Source organism: Eptatretus burgeri, chromosome 17 (assembly GCF_056783735.1).
Source record: "Eptatretus burgeri isolate ZD-2024b chromosome 17, Ebu_testis_v1, whole genome shotgun sequence".
Classification (NCBI taxonomy): Eukaryota; Metazoa; Chordata; class Myxini; order Myxiniformes; family Myxinidae; genus Eptatretus; species Eptatretus burgeri.
The window spans coordinates 46,644,537-46,664,047 of NC_140977.1; the positions used below are offsets into that span (position 1 = coordinate 46,644,537).

General features: G+C 42.2%; 2 protein-coding genes across 4 annotated transcripts in view; one reads left to right on the plus strand and one right to left on the minus strand.

Moving 5' to 3' along the window:
• The window catches only part of LOC147009978 (uncharacterized), a 32,138-nt gene extending 23,331 nt beyond the window's left edge, over window positions 1–8,807 (minus strand). Inside the window, exons 1-2 of one of the 3 annotated variants that reach the window (XM_085863318.1) lie at window positions 8,667–8,807; window positions 8,202–8,291 (exon numbers count right to left, since the gene is read on the minus strand). In XM_085863318.1, the coding sequence (XP_085719444.1) occupies window positions 8,202–8,270 (69 nt within the window). In that variant the 5' untranslated portion in view covers window positions 8,271–8,291; window positions 8,667–8,807. The other 2 variants (XM_085863319.1, XM_085863317.1) reach the window with 2 other exon arrangements.
• The window catches only part of LOC147009977 (uncharacterized), a 74,521-nt gene that overhangs the window by 24,997 nt on the left and 30,013 nt on the right, over window positions 1–19,511 (plus strand). The window lies entirely within an intron of this gene.

The following is a 19,511-nucleotide window of genomic DNA, read 5'->3' on the forward strand; positions in this document are numbered from 1 at the left end:
CTTCCAACTGTAGTTCGTTTGTAGTAACATTCCCAGGGATGGTTTTAAATATTTCCGTGAGGTTCTTCCTCATCACTGGTACAACTTTGGCATTTTTCAGCTTCCAGGATCTTTTCACTTCATGCTTCAGGTATTGGTGTTTTGGTCATTTTCTTGATTTCTGCATCGTTAGTCCAAAATCACCGGTATTCACACCTCACTTAGCAATGCCTTCTCTTGTTTGTTTGTTTGTTTTTTTGCACATAAGTATGATATCTGGTCGCAATGCTTTGTTTTCGATGTTCACGTCCGATGGGATCATAAAGTCGTACGTGAGCAGTACTTCAATGTTTTCAGTGATTGCTTTTGATTCATTTTCACACAAATTTTCTGGAACTGGAATATCAAAGTTTTTGCAGATGTGCCAGCGGATTACTTGAACTCTATTGCGTGTCCAGCTGTTTGACATTTGTTTTTTATGTTCGGTCATTAAGCATAACATGTTGTCGCGTCTCGGGGGGTTGCCTCTACCTGGACGGATGGCCAAACAGTTCTCCCTTGGAGGCTTACAGCCGAGAGTGAGGAATAGAGTCTTTGATAAAGAGAGCAACTCCTCCACCAGGACGAGGCTCAGGTCTGTCATACCGAAGGGGGGAGTAACCGGGGAGAGATACTTGGGAGTCAGAGACGTCTTGGGAGAGGAAAGTTTCTGTTAGGCAGATTATGTCTGGTTTGTCAGTGGCAACCTGTATGGAAAGATCTGAAAGTTGTGAGCAAAGGCCCCGGATATTTGAGGTCCACACTGTTAATGAAGAGGGAGGGTAGGACAAGGGACGAGGGGGGGGGAGGTAAGGAGGGTTGTTGAAAGTGTGGGGGATTGCAGAATAGCTCGGTGAGGGGGCCGGATGAGGAGGAGAAAAGGCTCTGCAGTGCTGGGGGAGAGGGGGGGACAAGAGAGGGAGAAGAAGGCAGTTGAGGATTTGAGGAGATGGAGGTGAGAGGGCAGTGGAAGGAGGCAGCTTTGTGGAAGAGAGGGGGGGGCAACTTTGAGAAGGATATTAGTGAGGGGGGGTGAATGGTGGGAGAAAGGTGAGGGGGGAGTTTTTGAGAGAGGTGAGAGGGAGGCTTGGAGGGAGAAGAGTGTGATGGTTGCTTTGTACTTGTGGCTGTTTCTCAAGCCATTGGTTATTTTGTATGAACCAGGTGTCCTTTAGAAAGGTTCTGTGCTTTCTCTTTGTGAGTTTCAAAGCAAAATATATTTCATCACACCCGATTTCCGAGTCATTTGCCGTATTAACGAATCTTCTAAATTACTGACAATTTTTTTCTTCCCGACACATGACGATAGGTCGCTGCTTATAAAGAATAATGTTCATGCACATCTCACTGAAACGTCTGTAATGCAAAGTTGTTTTCATAATCTCTTTCTTGAAATTCCTCCAAAACAAGGGTGAAATCTAATCAAAGTTTTTGGGTTGTATACAGTACGTGCTATCTGCCTATTACTACGGTAATCCTTTTCCTGTTGTATACAGTACGGTAATCACACTGACTCCAATATGCCTATTCCTAAAAAAAATAGAATATATATATATATATATATACACAGTATATGGTGTGTGTGTGTCTGTGTGTGTGTGTTCATAAAGCAGAACATTTTCTCTGCTATCTCCCCTCCCCCCATACATACATATATATATATATATATATATATATATCTATCTCTCTCTCTCTCTCTCTCTCTCTCTCTCTCTCTCTCTCTCTCTCTCTCTCTCTCTCTCTCTCTCTCTCTCTCTCTCTCTCTCTCTCTCTCTCTCTCTCTCTCTCTCTCTCTCTCTCTCTCTCTCTCTCTCTCTCTCTCTCTCTCTCTCTCTCTCTCTCTCTCTCTCTCTCTCTCTCTCTCTCTCTCTCTCTCTCTCTCTCTCTCTCTCTCTCTCTCTGTCTCTCTCTCTCTCTCCCCGGATGTATCCGGACATTGATCATGTCCAGACGGTGTTTGTCTCCGGGAGTTGTTTGTCTCTGCATGTGTCTGGGTGCATTGTTTATGTCCGGGCGGTGGTTAGTCCCCGGATGTGTCAGTGTTTGTCTCTGAATGACATTTGTCTCCGGACGTGTCTGGGTGGTGTTTGTCTCCAGACGGTATTTATCGTGTGACCGGTGGAAAATGGATTTCAGAAATTATTTTATTTCCATCTTCACTGTTATTCGATGCAGAGTCATTTTGATGAGAAAGTATGAATCATAATTGACGCTCCACCGCACGTCTACCTTCCCTTCTCCCACTCCTCCTCACTCTTCCTCCCTTCTCTCTTTCTTTCCACAAGGAAAACTCTGCCCCAACCAAGGAAATCCATGGCTGTGCCCACAGGAGGTGACGAAAAGGTCGGCCCTTCCCAGGAGGTGATCCATAACTTTTCTTGTTTATTTTTTTAATACCAATAGAGCTTTTGTCATCAAATCTTCAACAAACCTTTATTATGAGATTATGGAGAACACAAATTAATAAAATGTACAATTTTTTAAAACTCGTTTTCATCCAGTCTAGTTTGAGTACAAAGCGGACATGGACGGGCTTTGCATTTTGAGACGCTTTCTTGTTCTGTTTGTTTTGTCTGTCTGTCCGACAATATTCTGTAAAACTACTCGACCAGGGACCGTAAAACTCATTTCATTATGAAGGTCTTTGTCTGAGTAGTTCTGGTTGTATATATTATTTTTTTTCCATTACGAAGGACCTCATATATATTTTTTTATCATCTCGCTGACTTAACCACTATTTTTACTGAAGAATCACGAGATGACAGAATCTCATGGGATTATGGTTAAACGTGGTTTTTCTTTAAAAAAAAAAAAATCTTTTTAACATTGTTCTTCATGAACAGAGCAGGAATGTTGTGAACACCGGGAAGAAAGGGAGAAGAGATTACGAATTTAACATTCTGTTATGATTTACTTTTCACATTGTTCTTCCCGAACAGGAACGGGAACAACGCAGGCATGTTTTAATCATTCAGGCATTCCCCTTCATGCTCCTGTCGTTTTACAGGAGACTATCATCTGTGCCGAATTCCAGTCACATGTTTAGTGCTAATGCGAAAATGATGTGATGCACCCTTTTTGAATTGAATTGCCAGTGGAAGAAAAAAGTCCATGTTTCACATGGACAACTGGAAGGGCACTCGGTAGAGCGGATCCCTCCGCCACGCAAGGCCTGATCCACGAGAACATATTGGGCCCCATACATTTTTGAAATATCATGCTATACAGTACAATTATATCGTTTTTTTGGCACTATCTCTCAATGGTGAAGAATTACTTTGGAAATTAAATAATTCTCGTATCCAGATCCTGATTCAGATCTTTACCAAAATCGAATCTATTCGTCCTTGCGACACACCCAACCTGTCCACCAAGCTTCGTCCAAATCTGTCCACAAATTTTTGAGATCTCGTGCTATATATCATTTTTTGCCCCCATCTCTCAATGGTGAAGAATCACTTTAAAATTTCTGGTCGTTGGAGCTGGATCCGGATATTCATCAAAATCTAATCAGTTTGTCCTTGTCACACACACCAAACCTGTTCACAATTTCATCCGGATCCGCCCACAACTTTTTGAGATATTCTGTGCACAGACGAACACACAGAAAGGGGTGAAAACATTACCTCCTTCACCCTCAGTGGCAGAAGTACTAAAAAAAGAATGAAATGAAATGATGGGCCAAATGGCCTCCTGCACCAAAGTTCTCTTTGTATCTTTGTGTAATGTTGTTAAGAATGGGAAGAAAAGGGGAGGGAAGGACAGAGAGTTGGAGGTGGGGGCAGAGTGTGGACAGAGAGCTTGTGTGGATGGTGGGGGGGGGTGGGGCAGAGAAGAGAGGGGATAGAGTTGGGAGAAAGGGGTTTGAAGCTTTGTAGAGGGTTTGAGGAGTGGGGAGGGGGGTTGAGGACTTGGGATCAGAAGGAGGGCTGAGGACTTGGTGTTGGGTACGGAGAGGGTGGGCAGAGAGATGGTTTGAGGACTTGAAGTCATATTCTCAATCATTACGTGGAATTCCCACCCCTCTCCTTCACTCTCCCACCCCTCTCCCTCTCTCTCCCACCCCTATCTCTCTCACTCCCTCTCTCTCCCTGCTCCTCCACCCCTGCACCTCTGTTCAGGGGACTGTTAAGGACCGACGGTTTCGTTTTGAATTTGGGGGGAGAAAGAGAGGTGTGAGAGGAGGGAGGGGAAGGATAGAGGAGTGGGTGAGGATGGAAAGAGGAGGGGTCAGAGAGAGGTAGGAGAGAGATAGGGGTGGGAGGAAGAGGAGTGAGAGGGAAAGGGGTGCGAGGGATAGAGTTATAGGGGTGGGAGGGATGGGTGGGAGAGAGGGGATTGGGGTGGGAGAGGGTGGGATAGGAGTGGGAGAGAGAAAGGTGGGATAGGGGTTATCGAGACAGAGGAGTGAGAGAGCAAGAGGGGAGAGGGGAGGGGTGGGAAATGGAGAGGGAGAGGGATGAGAGAGGGGAGGGTGGGAAAGAAAGAGGGAGAGGGATGACAGAGGGGAGGGGAGAGTGTGAGAGAGAGGGGTGGGAGAGCAAGGGAGTGAGGAAGAAAGAGGGAGAGGGATGAGGAAGGAGGGGAAAGAGGGATAGGGGTGAGAGGGAGAAGGGGAGGGTGAGGAAGCAGGGTGTGAGAGTGAGGCAGAGGGGTGGGAGAGTGAGGAGAGGGTGAGGGAGGGGGGTGGGAGAGAGGGTGAGGGAGAGAGTGAGGTTTAGGGGTGGGAGAGGGGTGGGGGTGGGGGGGGGCAGAGAGAGGGGGAGAGAGGGAAAGGGAGAGAAATAGGGAGGGTGAATTCCAGCAGATGTGACGTTCCTCCACCCAAAGGAAGAAAAAAAAAACGTTTTTTTCAAAACGATGGAATTAAAAGAAACTTGCAAGAGGAACAACTTTAGGGTGCTGTCATTAATCCCTGAAAGTTTTAGCTTCCTTGGTCAATTTGTAACAATGTCATAGTGAGAAGTCACTGGTTTTGTTCAAGAATCTCCATGTAATGTCTCTGTATTGAACCACAACCCCAGAAACTCTTAGATCATAACACCAACCTCATCTGCTCGACAAACTTGTGGGATTTTATTTCCAACCGACTGTTTCATGGCAAACCAAACAATCCACATGATCGTGAATACAAGTTTGGGGAATCCTATACCTCCACCCTGTCAACCTCACCGGTCTCCACTCCTGTCCTGGTACACATTCATAAAACCACCCACAATGATCTCTGTAATACCCACTCTCTTATCTACCTGCACAACCATTCTCCACTTGTTTATCAATTTCAAAAATATTTTCACCAGAACCAAGATCTGCCAATAAGGAACATCGATAAAATATTCTAACCCTCCAACACAGAGAAAAGAACCAGCCGAAGATGGTCTTCCTCACTCACCACTGGCTTTGCAGTGCAGCTACTAATCTCCAAGCAGACAATCAACAGCAGTGGTATCAAGGTCCAGGACCTCATCGTGGATGGAGAGAGAGAGAGAGAGAGAGAGAGAGAGAGACAGAGAGAGAGACAGAGAGAGAGAGAGAGAGAGAGAGAGAGACAGAGAGAGAGAGAGAGAGAGACAGAGAGAGAGACAGAGAGAGAGAGACACAGAGAGAGAGAGAGAGAGAGAGAAAGAGAGACAGAGAGAGAGAGAGAGAGAGAGAGAGAGAGAGAGAGAGAGAGAGAGAGAGAGAGAGAGAGAGAGAGAGAGAGAGAGAGAGAGAGAGAGAGAGAGAGAGAGAGAGAGAGAGAGAGAGAGAGAGAGAGAGAACAACTCGTTCTCGCACCGCACTGACTCTTGTTGGAAGAAATGTTGTTTATGAAGGTCCAACTTGGCTGGAGAAACACAGGGTGGAGATAAGGGAGATGATGAAACTGCTTTCACTGAGCTCAGTTGTGGTGGTGGAATGTGATGGTGTTTACGTGTTCCCATCCTTATACAACAAGGATTGTTTGCTCTGACATCGAAATCAGGAAAATATTAACAGTGAATAAATTTGTTTCATTCATGGAAACTTAGTCACAGATAAGAAAATGTTCTGTGATATCGGAACATGCTGAAATGGCATTCAGGTTCATTCAAGTTAGGGCTCAGGAAACACTGCTGTGATTGGTTGAGAGCAGAACAATTCATTGGTGAATTGTTTCCAAGGTCACCGAAACATTTGGGTTTTTTTTTTTTTTAAACATCTCAATTCGAGGTGTGTTTTGAGGAGGGATGGTGGAATTTGTTGACCTGTTCTTCCTAGTTGTACACAGTATCTGTTATCTATATCAAATCTTAAATTCATCAGTTTTATAACAATGTGTTTATTTTATTGTTCAGGTTTTGTTTTTGTCATTTCCCTCTGATAGATTCGGAGAGGGTATTGCATTGCGTCCGTTTTGTTTGTCCGCACAGAACTTTCGTGTTTTTGTCCGCAACCGCTTGTCGGATTGAGACGAAATTTTCACCATTGGTGCAACCACTCATGTGGAACATGTCAATTATAATTATGACGTCATAAGTTACGTGGTGTGGCAGCCATATTGGAAAAAACGGAAAGATTTTGGATCTCTGTATCTCTGAAACCGCACCAAGGAAAAAATTGAAACTTGACACATAGCAAGTACTCCTCATGGGAAATGTGTGATATTTTAATGATGTCATAGGTGCCCTCGTTATGATGTCATAATTGCATATGTAGAACGCCACATCTGATCAGTATGAAAATTTTAGAGGGTCATCTAAAATTTAGCTCATCTGAAAATAAAAAAATAAAATAAAATGGTCCGCAGAAAAAAAATAATGAAGACGTCATCAGTCAAGTGATTCAGCAGCAATATTGTTTTTTTGTTTTTTTTTAAACCTTCAAAAATCTTCTTCTCTGAAAAGATCAAGATGAAACATTACACAAATGACTGCCTATCCATGAGGAACAAAAGTCACAAAATCGAATATCGACACTTTCGGACTTTTGTTGGCCCTTTGTGATTGGCAATAAAAATTCAAAGAAATTTTTTCCTTCAAATTAGATGGTGATGAATGATTTTCAATGGTTTTCAGAAAATAAAATTTGGATTCGATTTCCCCTTTAACGTAATGCACTGTGACTTAGCTCACTAATGTCTATTACGACGGAATGTGAAGGGGGAGTCGGAAGGCCCCATGGTCGGGTTTCTGCCCAGGGCCAAAGGCACCCTTAATCTGTCCCTTCTTCAGACAACTCAAGGAAAGGGGGAAACTGGAGGAAAGAGGAGACAACATGAAGCATGCCCATGACAATCATGCTGATCCATACCTTCCACCTTTGTATATGTCAGACAGAAAATCAGAATTATTGATCACTTGAACAGAACATGGTTTCCAGGTGAAGTCTGTCACGTACCACAAGAGCGAAGCAATAGATCACATTTGCGTGAATACGCGACTTTCAAGAAGATGCAATCCGCCCCAGATTGCTCGGCGCACATGCACAGCAACCCCAAGTAATGAAGTAAATTGGGGCGGCCTGGACGTATTTCATGACTCTCAGATAAGGATTGTAGATTTAAACGACTAAAAAAACTCTTAGAGAAGCCGAAAGTACTTGTAAACAGCCTTGTGAGAAAAGGGTATGCTTCTGCACAACGAAACAGTTCGAGAACTTTCTGATCAAGTCGTCCAAAAAGTTGGTATCTTGTGTTTGTGTTTTATCAGCCTCTTATCGAAGATGTGTTTTATTTGCTCAAGAAGAATGTTAACTCGTGCAACGTTGTGTTTGTTTCCAGTGTTGGTCACTGTGAATGTTTCTCTGGAAGTTTTGAACTCTTGATGTCGATGCCTGATCTGCTGATTCGCAGGAGAAATTCTGTGAAAACTCTCATTGCAAAAGTTGAAGTTGAATTTTAACTGCACGTCTCACTTGATAACCACTCCAGTAACTGTAGATTGGATATTTCGACCATTAAATCAATGATATTGACTCCAATGACCTTCATGAACATTCTTTCTGAACTTACATTGGTATTATCTTCAATACGTCAACAAGCCGAATATGGATGTCTATCTTCAACAGGGGAGAGATGGAGTGACATTAAGAATCTATTTTATTTTGCATGAACAATATACATATGCCGGATACAGTTTGCTCTCTTCTGGTACTTAATGGTGATATGAAGTTAATCACTCAGAGACACCATTCTGCCATTGTCCATTTGTATTATATTTCACCTCAACACTTGATATCATTTGAGTCACAATGACGGCTTGTGATGATTTTGCCACAATCGTCCAATTCATCTACTCTGGATGTTTTGCTATCTGAAAAAGAGGATGAGACAACGAGTAGCACAGATTGATGTTTTTCACAAAAACAAACTTTTATCAACTGGAAAATCCAAATTAATACCAAAAAATACATAACAATCGTCCAACTTGACAGTTTACAAATACATATTGTTGCAGTCTCGGGGGCTCAAGCCTACTATGAGAGGGAAGTATCCCGGTTTCTCTCGAACTCACCCAGACGTGAGGCCACTGGGAGTGAATAATTTCACTCCACGGTTGGTTGCGATGCAACTACGAATGCCGATTGAGCGAGATGAGTCCGAGTGTCCATTTGTCGAACAACCGTCTTACTGCGAGTCCCATGGCCTCCTGACTGGGGAACGCACCCTCGGCAAATGTGCTACTCACCTTATTTAGTGATGAACCGCCAACACACGCCGGAACGTGCAAACCGAACCGTTGGGAATCTCAACCTCCCAAGCGATCTACGTGCAGACAATGCGAGACCAATGGTGGAAAAGACGGACATGGGCTGATCGGAAATAGATTCAACAACAACAGCTTTATTTATACAAGTGGGGAGCAGCAAAAAGAGGGGGGAGGGAATATAAGGATTTTAAAGGCATGGGGTGTAATGAGGGTTCAGCAATTTGTACAGCAATGAGATCAAAGAAAGAGAAAAGAGACACAGAGCAAACTTAACTAGAAGGGCCCTCGGTAGAGCACATACCTCTGCCACGAAATGCCTGATCCATGAGAACATATCGGGCACAATACATTTTTGAAATATCATGCTATACAGTGCGATGTCCTTTTTGTCCCCCATCTCTCAATAGAGAAGAATCACTTTTAAAATTAAATTATTCTCGTCTCCAAATCAGGATTCGGATCTTCACCAAAATTGAATCAATTCACCCTTCCGACACACCCAACCTGGCCACCAAGTTTCCTCTGAATCCGTCCACAACTTTTTTGAGATATCGTGCTGTTTCATGTTTTTGGCCTTATCCCTCATTGGTGAAGAATCACTTTTAAAAGTCTAGTATCTGGATCTGGATCTTCACCCAAATCTAACCAGTTCGTCCTTGTGACACACCGAACCTGCCACCAAATTTCATCGGAATACATCCACAACTTCTTCAGAAATCCTGCACATAGACAAACAGACAGAAAGGGGTGAGAAAAATAACCTCCTTCAACTTCGGTGGTGGAGGTAACAAGCGCCTTACCTACCACTATCACAGCACATGGGCCCAACATTCACAACTGCTATTCAACGCTGAGGGAGAGAAGTGGGAAGAAAGACTGAGGTGTGTGTGTGTGTGTGTGTGTGTGTGTGTGTGTGTGTGTGTGTGTGTGTGTGTGTGTGTGTGTGTGTGTGTGTGTGTGTGTGTGTGTGTGTGTGTGTGTGTGTATTTGAAAAGGGAAACTGAGAAAGGTGCAGCAGAAAAGATGTGTGGCGGGATAGACCAAGTGTGCGATCCTACCAGTTGTGTCTGTAGTGTAGCTTGGTTTCAGTCGTATGAATCGGCTCGGCTCCGCCCAACTCCTCACACCCTCGGCTCCGCCCAACTCCTCGCAGCCTCGGCTCCGCCCAACTCCTCGCAGCCTCGGCTCTGCCCAACTCCTCGCACCCTCGGCTCCGCCCGCTCCTCGCACCCTCGGCTCCGCCCGCTCCTCGCAGCCTCGGCTACGCCCACACCTCACACCCTCGGCTCCGCCCGCCCCTCGCACCCTCGGCTCCGCCCACCTTCTCACAGCCTCGGCTCCGCCCGCCCCTCACACCCTCGGCTCCGCCCACCTTCTCACAGCCTCGGCTCCGCCCGCTCCTCACAGCCTCGGCTCCGTCCGCCCCTCACACCCTCAGCTCCGCCCGCCCTCGCAGCCTCGGGGAACAGTGTCCGACGCCCATTGACGTCGTACCTCAGGGTGTCCGTAAACAACTGTTGAAAGAGTCGAGCAAATAAAACGATGTCGAAAGTGCAAACGACCATTGAAAAGAGTCTCCACGAATGATGAAAGAGCCTCAACCGACCGTTGAAAGGAGCTTCGAGCAAACGCTCCAGGGTTTGCTCTTTTTTAAGACCGGCCTGGAAGCTTCGAGAATGTGCACGTCATTGGGCGGGGCCTGCGTGCAGATTGGCGTTCCTCCTCCCGAGCCCCGCCCGTTCGAGTTTCTGGCGTCATAAGAGTCGGAACTCGCTTGCCACCACTTAAACTTTGATTTGACTGGTTTGTGGTTGTAAGAGATTTGACTGGTTTGTAGTTGTAAGAGATTTGACTGGTTTGAGGTTGTAAGAGATTTGACTGGTTTGTGGTTGTAAGAGATTTGACTGGTTTGAGGTTGTAAGAGATTTGACTGGTTTGTAGTTGTAAAAGATTTGACTGGTTTGAGGTTGTAAGAAATTTGACTGGTTTGTAGTTGTAAAAGATTTGACTAGTTTGAGGTTGTAAGAGATTTGACTGGTTTGAGGTTGTAAGAGATTTGACTGGTTTGTAGTTGTAAGAGATTTGACTGGTTTGTGGTTGTAAGAGATTTGACTGGTTTGAGGTTGTAAGAGATTTGACTGGTTTGTAGTTGTAAAAGATTTGACTGGTTTGTAGTTGTAAAAGATTTGACTGGTTTGTGGTTGTAAGAGATTTGACTGGTTTGAGGTTGTAAGAGATTTGACTGGTTTGAGGTTGTAAGAGATTTGACTGGTTTGTGGTTGTAAGAGATTTGACTGGTTTGAGGTTGTAAGAGATTTGACTGGTTTGTAGTTGTAAGAGATTTGACTGGTTTGAGGTTGTAAGAGATTTGACTGGTTTGTGGTTGTAAGAGATTTGACTGGTTTGAGGTTGTAAGAGATTTGACTGGTTTGTAGTTGTAAAAGATTTGACTGGTTTGAGGTTGTAAGAGATTTGACTGGTTTGTAGTTGTAAAAGATTTGACTGGTTTGAGGTTGTAAGAAATTTGACTGGTTTGTAGTTGTAAAAGATTTGACTGGTTTGAGGTTGTAAGAGATTTGACTGGTTTGAGGTTGTAAGAGATTTGACTGGTTTGTAGTTGTAAGAGATTTGACTGGTTTGTGGTTGTAAGAGATTTGACTGGTTTGAGGTTGTAAGAGATTTGACTGGTTTGTAGTTGTAAAAGATTTGACTGGTTTGTAGTTGTAAAAGATTTGACTGGTTTGTGGTTGTAAGAGATTTGACTGGTTTGAGGTTGTAAGAGATTTGACTGGTTTGAGGTTGTAAGAGATTTGACTGGTTTGTAGTTGTTAGAGATTTGACTGGTTTGTGGTTGTAAGAGATTTGACTGGTTTGTGGTTGTAAGAGATTTGACTGGTTTGAGGTTGTAAGAGATTTGACTGGTTTGAGGTTGTAAGAGATTTGACTGGTTTGAGGTTGTAAGAGATTTGACTGGTTTGAGGTTGTAAGAAATTTGACTGGTTTGTAGTTGTAAAAGATTTGACTGGTTTGTAGTTGTAAAAGATTTGACTGGTTTGAGGTTGTAAGAGATTTGACTGGTTTGTAGTTGTAAAAGATTTGACTGGTTTGTAGTTGTAAAAGATTTGACTGGTTTGAGGTTGTAAGAGATTTGACTGGTTTGTAGTTGTAAAAGATTTGACTGGTTTGTAGTTGTAAAAGATTTGACTGGTTTGAGGTTGTAAGAGATTTGACTGGTTTGTGGTTGTAATAGATTTGACTGGTTTGTGGTTGTAAGAGATTTGACTGGTTTGTGGTTGTAAGAGATTTGACTGGTTTGAGGTTGTAAGAGATTTGACTGGTTTGAGGTTGTAAGAGATTTGACTGGTTTGTAGTTGTAAGAGATTTGACTGGTTTGTGGTTGTTAGAGATTTGACTGGTTTGTGGTTGTAAGAGATTTGACTGGTTTGAGGTTGTAAGAGATTTGACTGGTTTGAGGTTGTAAGAGATTAGACTGGTTTGAGGTTGCAAGAGATTTGACTGGTTTGTGGTTGTAAGAGATTTGACTGGTTTGAGGTTGTAAGAGATTTGACTGGTTTGTAGTTGTAAAAGATTTGACTGGTTTGAGGTTGTTGGAGATTTGACTGGTTTGAGGTTGTAAGAGATTTGACTGTGACGTGGATTTTTTAAACCCACTTTGTTGTGATCATTGTCCTCCTGAAGGATTCTAACTGGCCGATTGTGGAATCCTATTTGACTTCAGACAGAGTTTAACGCTTGTCCGATTTGATTATAAAATCCTACAAAAAAAACCCTATCGACACTGATAAAACTGATGTCCACACAAGTCCTTCCTTGTGAAACAATTTATTTCCTAATTATACACCATACACTTCTCACCCTTGTACAATGAACTTAAAAATCCCCATTGATTGCAATATTATTTGGTTCCATTTCATTTATTCTTACTTTAGTTAACAGTTAGACCAACCCGATTCAATTCACTTCTACATTACATCAGAGAGTTTTATTCTAACTTGGTACTTGGTCAGTTCCAAGGAGTACGAGCCACTGAGAAACTATACTTCCTCACGTGCTCGTCCTCCAAACTTTTAGATTTCAAAGCATTTTATACTTCCATGAGAGAGAGAGGTTGGGGGATATTCACCCAGACTGTAGACGTGTCCTTCAGACGAAAAGCCACTTTGTACATTTTCTAAGCAAAGGTTCATTTATCAGCTCGGTCACTCTGCTCCAGAACAACACATTTCTTATCATTTAGGGCAAAAGTCTTTTGGCCAGAAATGACAGCCAATTCAATTTGCAGCATAAAAGTTACATTTCTGAAACTCCATTTGTTACCATTTAAAATACATTAATATAAATTTTTCCCCCACACTCCCCCATTTTTTTTTTAAGGAAAATTTGAAAATTTTTTCTTACACATGATTACCATGTCCCATTCCTGAAGGAGAAAAGATTTCCATTATTCAAGTTCAATCAACAATGGCAGCGAGTGCTCATGTCAGAAAATGAGTGTGTTTCCATTTGATTTATGGCCTGTTCATCAGCATGTGTCACACATTGGAAACATGCTACCCGAAGTCAGAAGATAAACAGGTCAGGGTGTGGATGGAGCGGCACCCAACGGGAAACACAATCGAAGCACTCCTTGAGCTGAGGAGAAGGTAGATGTGGGCAAGTACAAGTTTGGGCCGGACACTGGGTTGAAGGAGCACAGTGTGGAATTCCAGGCCTGTCGTACATTGAAGCAACCACAGCAAGTTCATGATGTATTTGCAGAGCGGCAATCGAGAGTGTGGCTGAGAACATTCCTCCACGCAGGCACCACACAACGCCGACGTTAAGACTTTGCTCAACCTTCTCCTCAGTGGGTTTTTCTTTCTTTTCCCACATTGCTCCATCTTATCTCCTCAGGAAGGGGAGGCATAATCATGTGTTGAATGCTCAATCACCCAAATCTGGGTTCTCCCATCGTCCAATCTTTGTGTGGAAGCTTCATTTAGATGAAATTGTACATTGCTTCAAAGACTGCTTCCAACACTCCGAAACAAACAAAGCATCAATTAAACACCAATCAATAAACGTCATGGGCACATGTAGTTCTACAAGACTAACAAAGATTGTTATGGAAGCATTTAACTTGCATTATATGTCATATCAATATTTTAATCCCTTTCCTTGTTATTTCCCAAAACACATTGCTAAAATATACTGAAATCCCAGTTGTCCGTATACTCAAAACATCCATCTCATTTGCTATTTCCATCGACATTTTAAATCTCTGACATTTCTCCATCTGTCCACTTCTCTCTCACCAAAACAGCAAACATGCTGCCATTTTTCCAACTCACATTCACAAACCATCTATCACTTCCTCCGACCTTCTCAATTAAGAATCCATTTTCCTTTATCAAAACAAATAAATCATTTTAAACAGTTGTTCAAAAATTGTCAAATCACTTGTCAAATCTGTTATCAGGCGAATATCACTTATATTGCAGCTCAAACACTCTGTCTACACATGCAGCTTCACCCTCCACAATCTTTATCCCTTTTTTAGAAAAGCATCTTAAACTTCAGACTAATAAACATCCAAACTCTCTTAAACAACTTTTTGGTCAAAACAAAATATTTCCTTTTAAAATCCATAAATGAAAAAATAAATCTTCAGCATTGATCCAATTAAATCATGAATTTACCTTGACTGAATCGATCAAAGGGTTACACTGGGTTGTTTGCCATTGCCTTCCCAGCACAAGTTCAGGTAACCTCAACATTCGCAGACGAATAAAACAATATTTCAACGTCCATCCGAGGGAATCATCAATTATCTGTGAATTGCCCCACGTGCTAAACATCAAATCATTAAAATCATTCCAAATCACGTTTCTACATTTAAATCACATACAGTATATCCACATTCGCAATTGTTATTTCACAATTTATTCAAAATCCCGATGATTGTAAAATAAAACTTCAACACTTTTTCCTAAATGGACTTCACTTTAAACATTCAGTAGAGAGGGCGCACCACAAACACCAAGGAACAAGGAACAGGAAGTTCTCTTCACATCCAGTGGGAAGAAAAAGGAAAAAAAACTCTTGACAGGCAAAACCCACAGTTTGCATTACTCTGTCATGGCTTCAACACATACACTAAACAGCATTGCATCTAATAGACTCGCGTGTGATCACGTGACAAATACCAATCACATTTCTATCTCATCCTCTTGAATCTGCATATGAATCGAATTTCACACCAAAAGCAAAGGCTTGAACAAAGACTCAGTGTAAAGATATGCCACCCCCCACAGATCGAGTGGAGGGGGTCTCACACAGTGTAGTTTGCGACCTTCGCGTGGAAATGCAACGCAAAGAATGTATAACATGCCATTTCAAACAAACCCACAGCTCAACTCAGCACGAGTTAAAATATCGTCAAAATCCCAACAGAACACGTTTCATTGCAGTGAATATTGCAATCGCACAAGTTTCATTTTTTACTCTCAGTAACACATGCATCTCAATGCAAATCACCCACCATGCTCCCAGCTGGTTAATCATCTCCTGCACTCCACAAAACGTTTCGTGCAAATCATTGCATTTACAAATCCGTAAAACCTCCACACAATATAATATAACAACCTCACTGCCAACAAACTTCCAGTGAGTTCAATGAACAAAAAGTAACTCTTATAACTCTTACAAACAGGTAACTTATAATATTTATCAATTTTAACCCTATCTCGGCGTCTCAGCCGTGTCCTCGGCCATCTCTCTCATAGCCGGTCCGTATCAATGCAAACATGTGGCATGTCGCTTCATCATGCCCATTTAATTACGCGTCTGGCTCCTTAACGAGCCTCTTCTTGTCATCTGACTCCTCTTCTTCTCCAGCACTTTTCTAAAACAATACAGTACTTATTGTTTACTTTAAAACGGACTCCCTCTGCCGGATCCTCTTCTTTCTCTCAATAAAATTATCTGACAATGAACTTTTCTTTGTTCGAAATGCGTTACCTGCTGAGAGCGCTCTCCCTTACCTTCGCTCAAGCACTTGTCGTTCCTCCAGAGACTGCCTCCGGCAGATTAAGCACCTCCGGTCACGAGCACCGCACCAACGTTGGTTCGAATCCGAGTCACGGCACCAACTGACGTGGATTTTTTAAACCCACTTTGTTGTGATCGTTGTCCTCCTGAAGGATTCTAACTGGCCGATTGTGGAATCCTATTTGACTTCAGACAGAGTTTAACACTTGTCCGATTTGATTATAAAATCCTACAAAAAAACCCTATCGACACTGATAAAACTGATGTCCACACAAGTCCTTCCTTGTGAAACAATTTATTTCCTAATTATACACCATACACTTCTCACCCTTGTACAATGAACTTAAAAATCCCCATTGATTGCAATATTATTTGGTTCTATTTCATTTATTCTTACTTTAGTTAACAGTTAGACCAACCCGATTCAATTCACTTCTACATTACATCAGAGAGTTTTATTTTAACTTGGTACTTGGTCAGTTCCAAGGAGTACGAGCCACTGAGAAACTATACTTCCTCACGTGCTCGTCCTCCAAACTTTTAGATTTCAAAGCATTTTATACTTCCATGAGAGAGAGGTTGGGGGATATTCACCCAGACTGTAGACGTGTCCTTTAGACGAAAAGCCACTTTGTACATTTTCTAAGCAAAGGTTCATTTATCAGCTCGGTCACTCTGCTCCAGAACAACACATTTCTTATCATTTATGGCAAAAGTCTTTTGGCCAGAAATGACAGCCAATTCAATTTGCAGCATAAAAGTTACATTTCTGAAACTCCATTTGTTACCATTTAAAATACATTAATATAAATTTTTCCCCCACACTCCCCCGTTTTTTTTTTTAAGGAAAATTTGAATCATTTTTCTTACACATGATTACCATGTCCCATTCCTGAAGGAGAAAAGATTTCCATTATTCAAGTTCAATCAACAATGGCAGCGAGTGCTCATGTCAGAAAATGAGTGAGTTTCCATTTAATTTATGGCCTGTTCATCAGCATGTGTCACACATTGGAAACATGCTACCCGAAGTCAGAAGATAAACAGGTCAGGGTGTGGAAAGAGCGGCACCCAACGGGAAACACAATCGAAGCACTCCTTGAGCTGAGGAGAAGGTAGATGTGGGCAAGTACAAGTTTGGGCCGGACACTGGGTTGAAGGAGCGCAGTGTGGAATTCCAGGCCTGTCGTACATTGAAGTGACCACAGCAAGTTCATGATGTATTTGCAGAGCGGCAATCGAGAGTGTGGCTGAGAACATTCCTCCATGCAGGCACCACACAACGCCGACGTTAAGACTTTGCTCAACCTTCTCCTCAGTGGGTTTTTCTTTCTTTTCCCACATTGCTCCATCTTATCTCCTCAGGAAGGGGAGGCATAATCATGTGTTGAATGCTCAATCACCCAAATCTGGGTTCTCCCATCGTCCAATCTTTGTGTGGAAGCTTCATTTAGATGAAATCGTACATTGCTTCAAAGACTGCTTCCAACACTCCGAAACAAACAAAGCATCAATTAAACACCAATCAATAAACGTCATGGGCACATGTAGTTCTACAAGACTAACAAAGATTCTTATATAAGCATTTAACTTGCATTATATGTCATATCAATATTTTAATCCCTTTCCTTGTTATTTCCCAAAACACATTGCTAAAATATACTGAAATCCCAGTTGTCCGTATACTCAAAACATCCATCTCATTTGCTATTTCCATCGACATTTTAAATCTCTGACATTTCTCCATCTGTCCACTTCTCTCTCACCAAAACAGCAAACATGCTGCCATTTTTCCAACTCACATTCACAAACCATCTATCACTTCCTCCGACCTTCTCAATTACGAATCCATTTTCCTTTATCAAAACAAATAAATCATTTTAAACAGTTGTTCAAAAATTGTCAAATCACTTGTCAAATCTGTTATCAGGCGAATATCATTTATATTGCAGCTCAAACACTCTGTCTACACATGCAGCTTCACCCTCCACAATCTTTATCCCTTTTTTAGAAAAGCATCTTAAACTTCAGACTAATTAACATCCACTCTCTTAAACAACTTTTTGGTAAAAACAAAATATTTCCTTTTAAAATCCATAAATGAAAAATTAAATCTTCAGCATCTATCAAATTAAATCATGAATTTACCTTGACTGAATCGATCAAAGGGTTACACTGGGTTGTTTGCCATTGCCTTCCCAGCACAAGTTCAGGTAACCTCAACATTCGCAGACGAATAAAACAATATTTCAACGTCCATCCGAGGGAATCATCAATTATCTGTGAATTGCCCCACGTGCTAAACATCAAATCATTAAAATCATTCCAAATCACGTTTCTACATTTAAATCACATACAGTATATCCACATTCGCAATTGTTATTTCACAATTTATTCAAAATCCCGATGATTGTAAAATAAAACTTCAACACTTTTTCCTAAATGGAGTTCACTTTAAACATTCAGTAGAGAGGGCGCACCACAAACACCAAGGAACAAGGAACAGGAAGTTCTCTTCACATCCAGTGGGAAGAAAAAGGAAAAAAAACTCTTGACAGGCAAAACCCACAGTTTGCATTACTCTGTCATGGCTTCAACACATACACTAAACAGCATTGCATCTAATAGACTCGCGTGTGATCACGTGACAAATACCAATCACATTTCTATCTCATCCTCTTGAATCTGCATATGAATCGAATTTCACACCTAAAGCAAAGGCTCGAACAAAGACTCAGTGTAAAGATATGCCACCCCCCACAGATCGAGTGGAGGGGGTCTCACACAGTGTAGTTTGCGACCTTCGCGTGGAAATGCAACGCAAAGAATGTATAACATGCCATTTCAAACAAACCCACAGCTCAACTCAGCACGAGTTAAAATATCGTCAAAATCCCAACAGAACACGTTTCATTGCAGTGAATATTGGAATCGCACAAGTTTCATTTTTTACTCTCAGTAACACATGCATCTCAATGCAAATCACCCACCATGCTCCCAGCTGGTTAATCATCTCCTGCACTCCACAAAACGTTTCGTGCAAATCATTGCATTTACAAATCCGTAAAACCTCCACACAATATAATATAACAACCTCACTGCCAACAAACTTCCAGTGAGTTCAATGAACAAAAAGTAACTCTTATAACTCTTACAAACAGGTAACTTATAATATTTATCTATTTTAACCCTATCTCGGCGTCTCAGCCGTGTCCTCGGCCATCTCTCTCATAGCCGGTCCGTATCAATGCAAACATGTGGCATGTCGCTTCATCATTCCCATTTAATTACGTGTCTGGCTCCTTAACGAGCCTCTTCTTGTCATCTGACTCTTCTTCTTCTCCAGCACTTTTCTAAAACAATACAGTACTTATTGTTTACTTTAAAACGGACTCCCTCTGCCGGATCCTCTTCTTTCTCTCAATAAAATTATCTGACAATGAACTTTTCTTTGTTCGAAATGCGTTACCTGCTGAGAGCGCTCTCCCTTACCTTCGCTCAAGCACTTGTCGTTCCTCCAGGCACTGCCTCCGGCAGACTAAGCACCTCCGGTCACGAGCACCGCACCAACGTCGGTTCGAATCCGAGTCACGGCACCAACTGACGTGGATTTTTTAAACCCACTTTGTTGTGATCGTTGTCCTCCTGAAGGATTCTAACTGGCCGATTGTGGAATCCTATTTGACTTCAGACAGAGTTTAACACTTGTCCGATTTGATTATAAAATCCTACAAAAAAACCCTATCGACACTGATAAAACTGATGTCCACACAA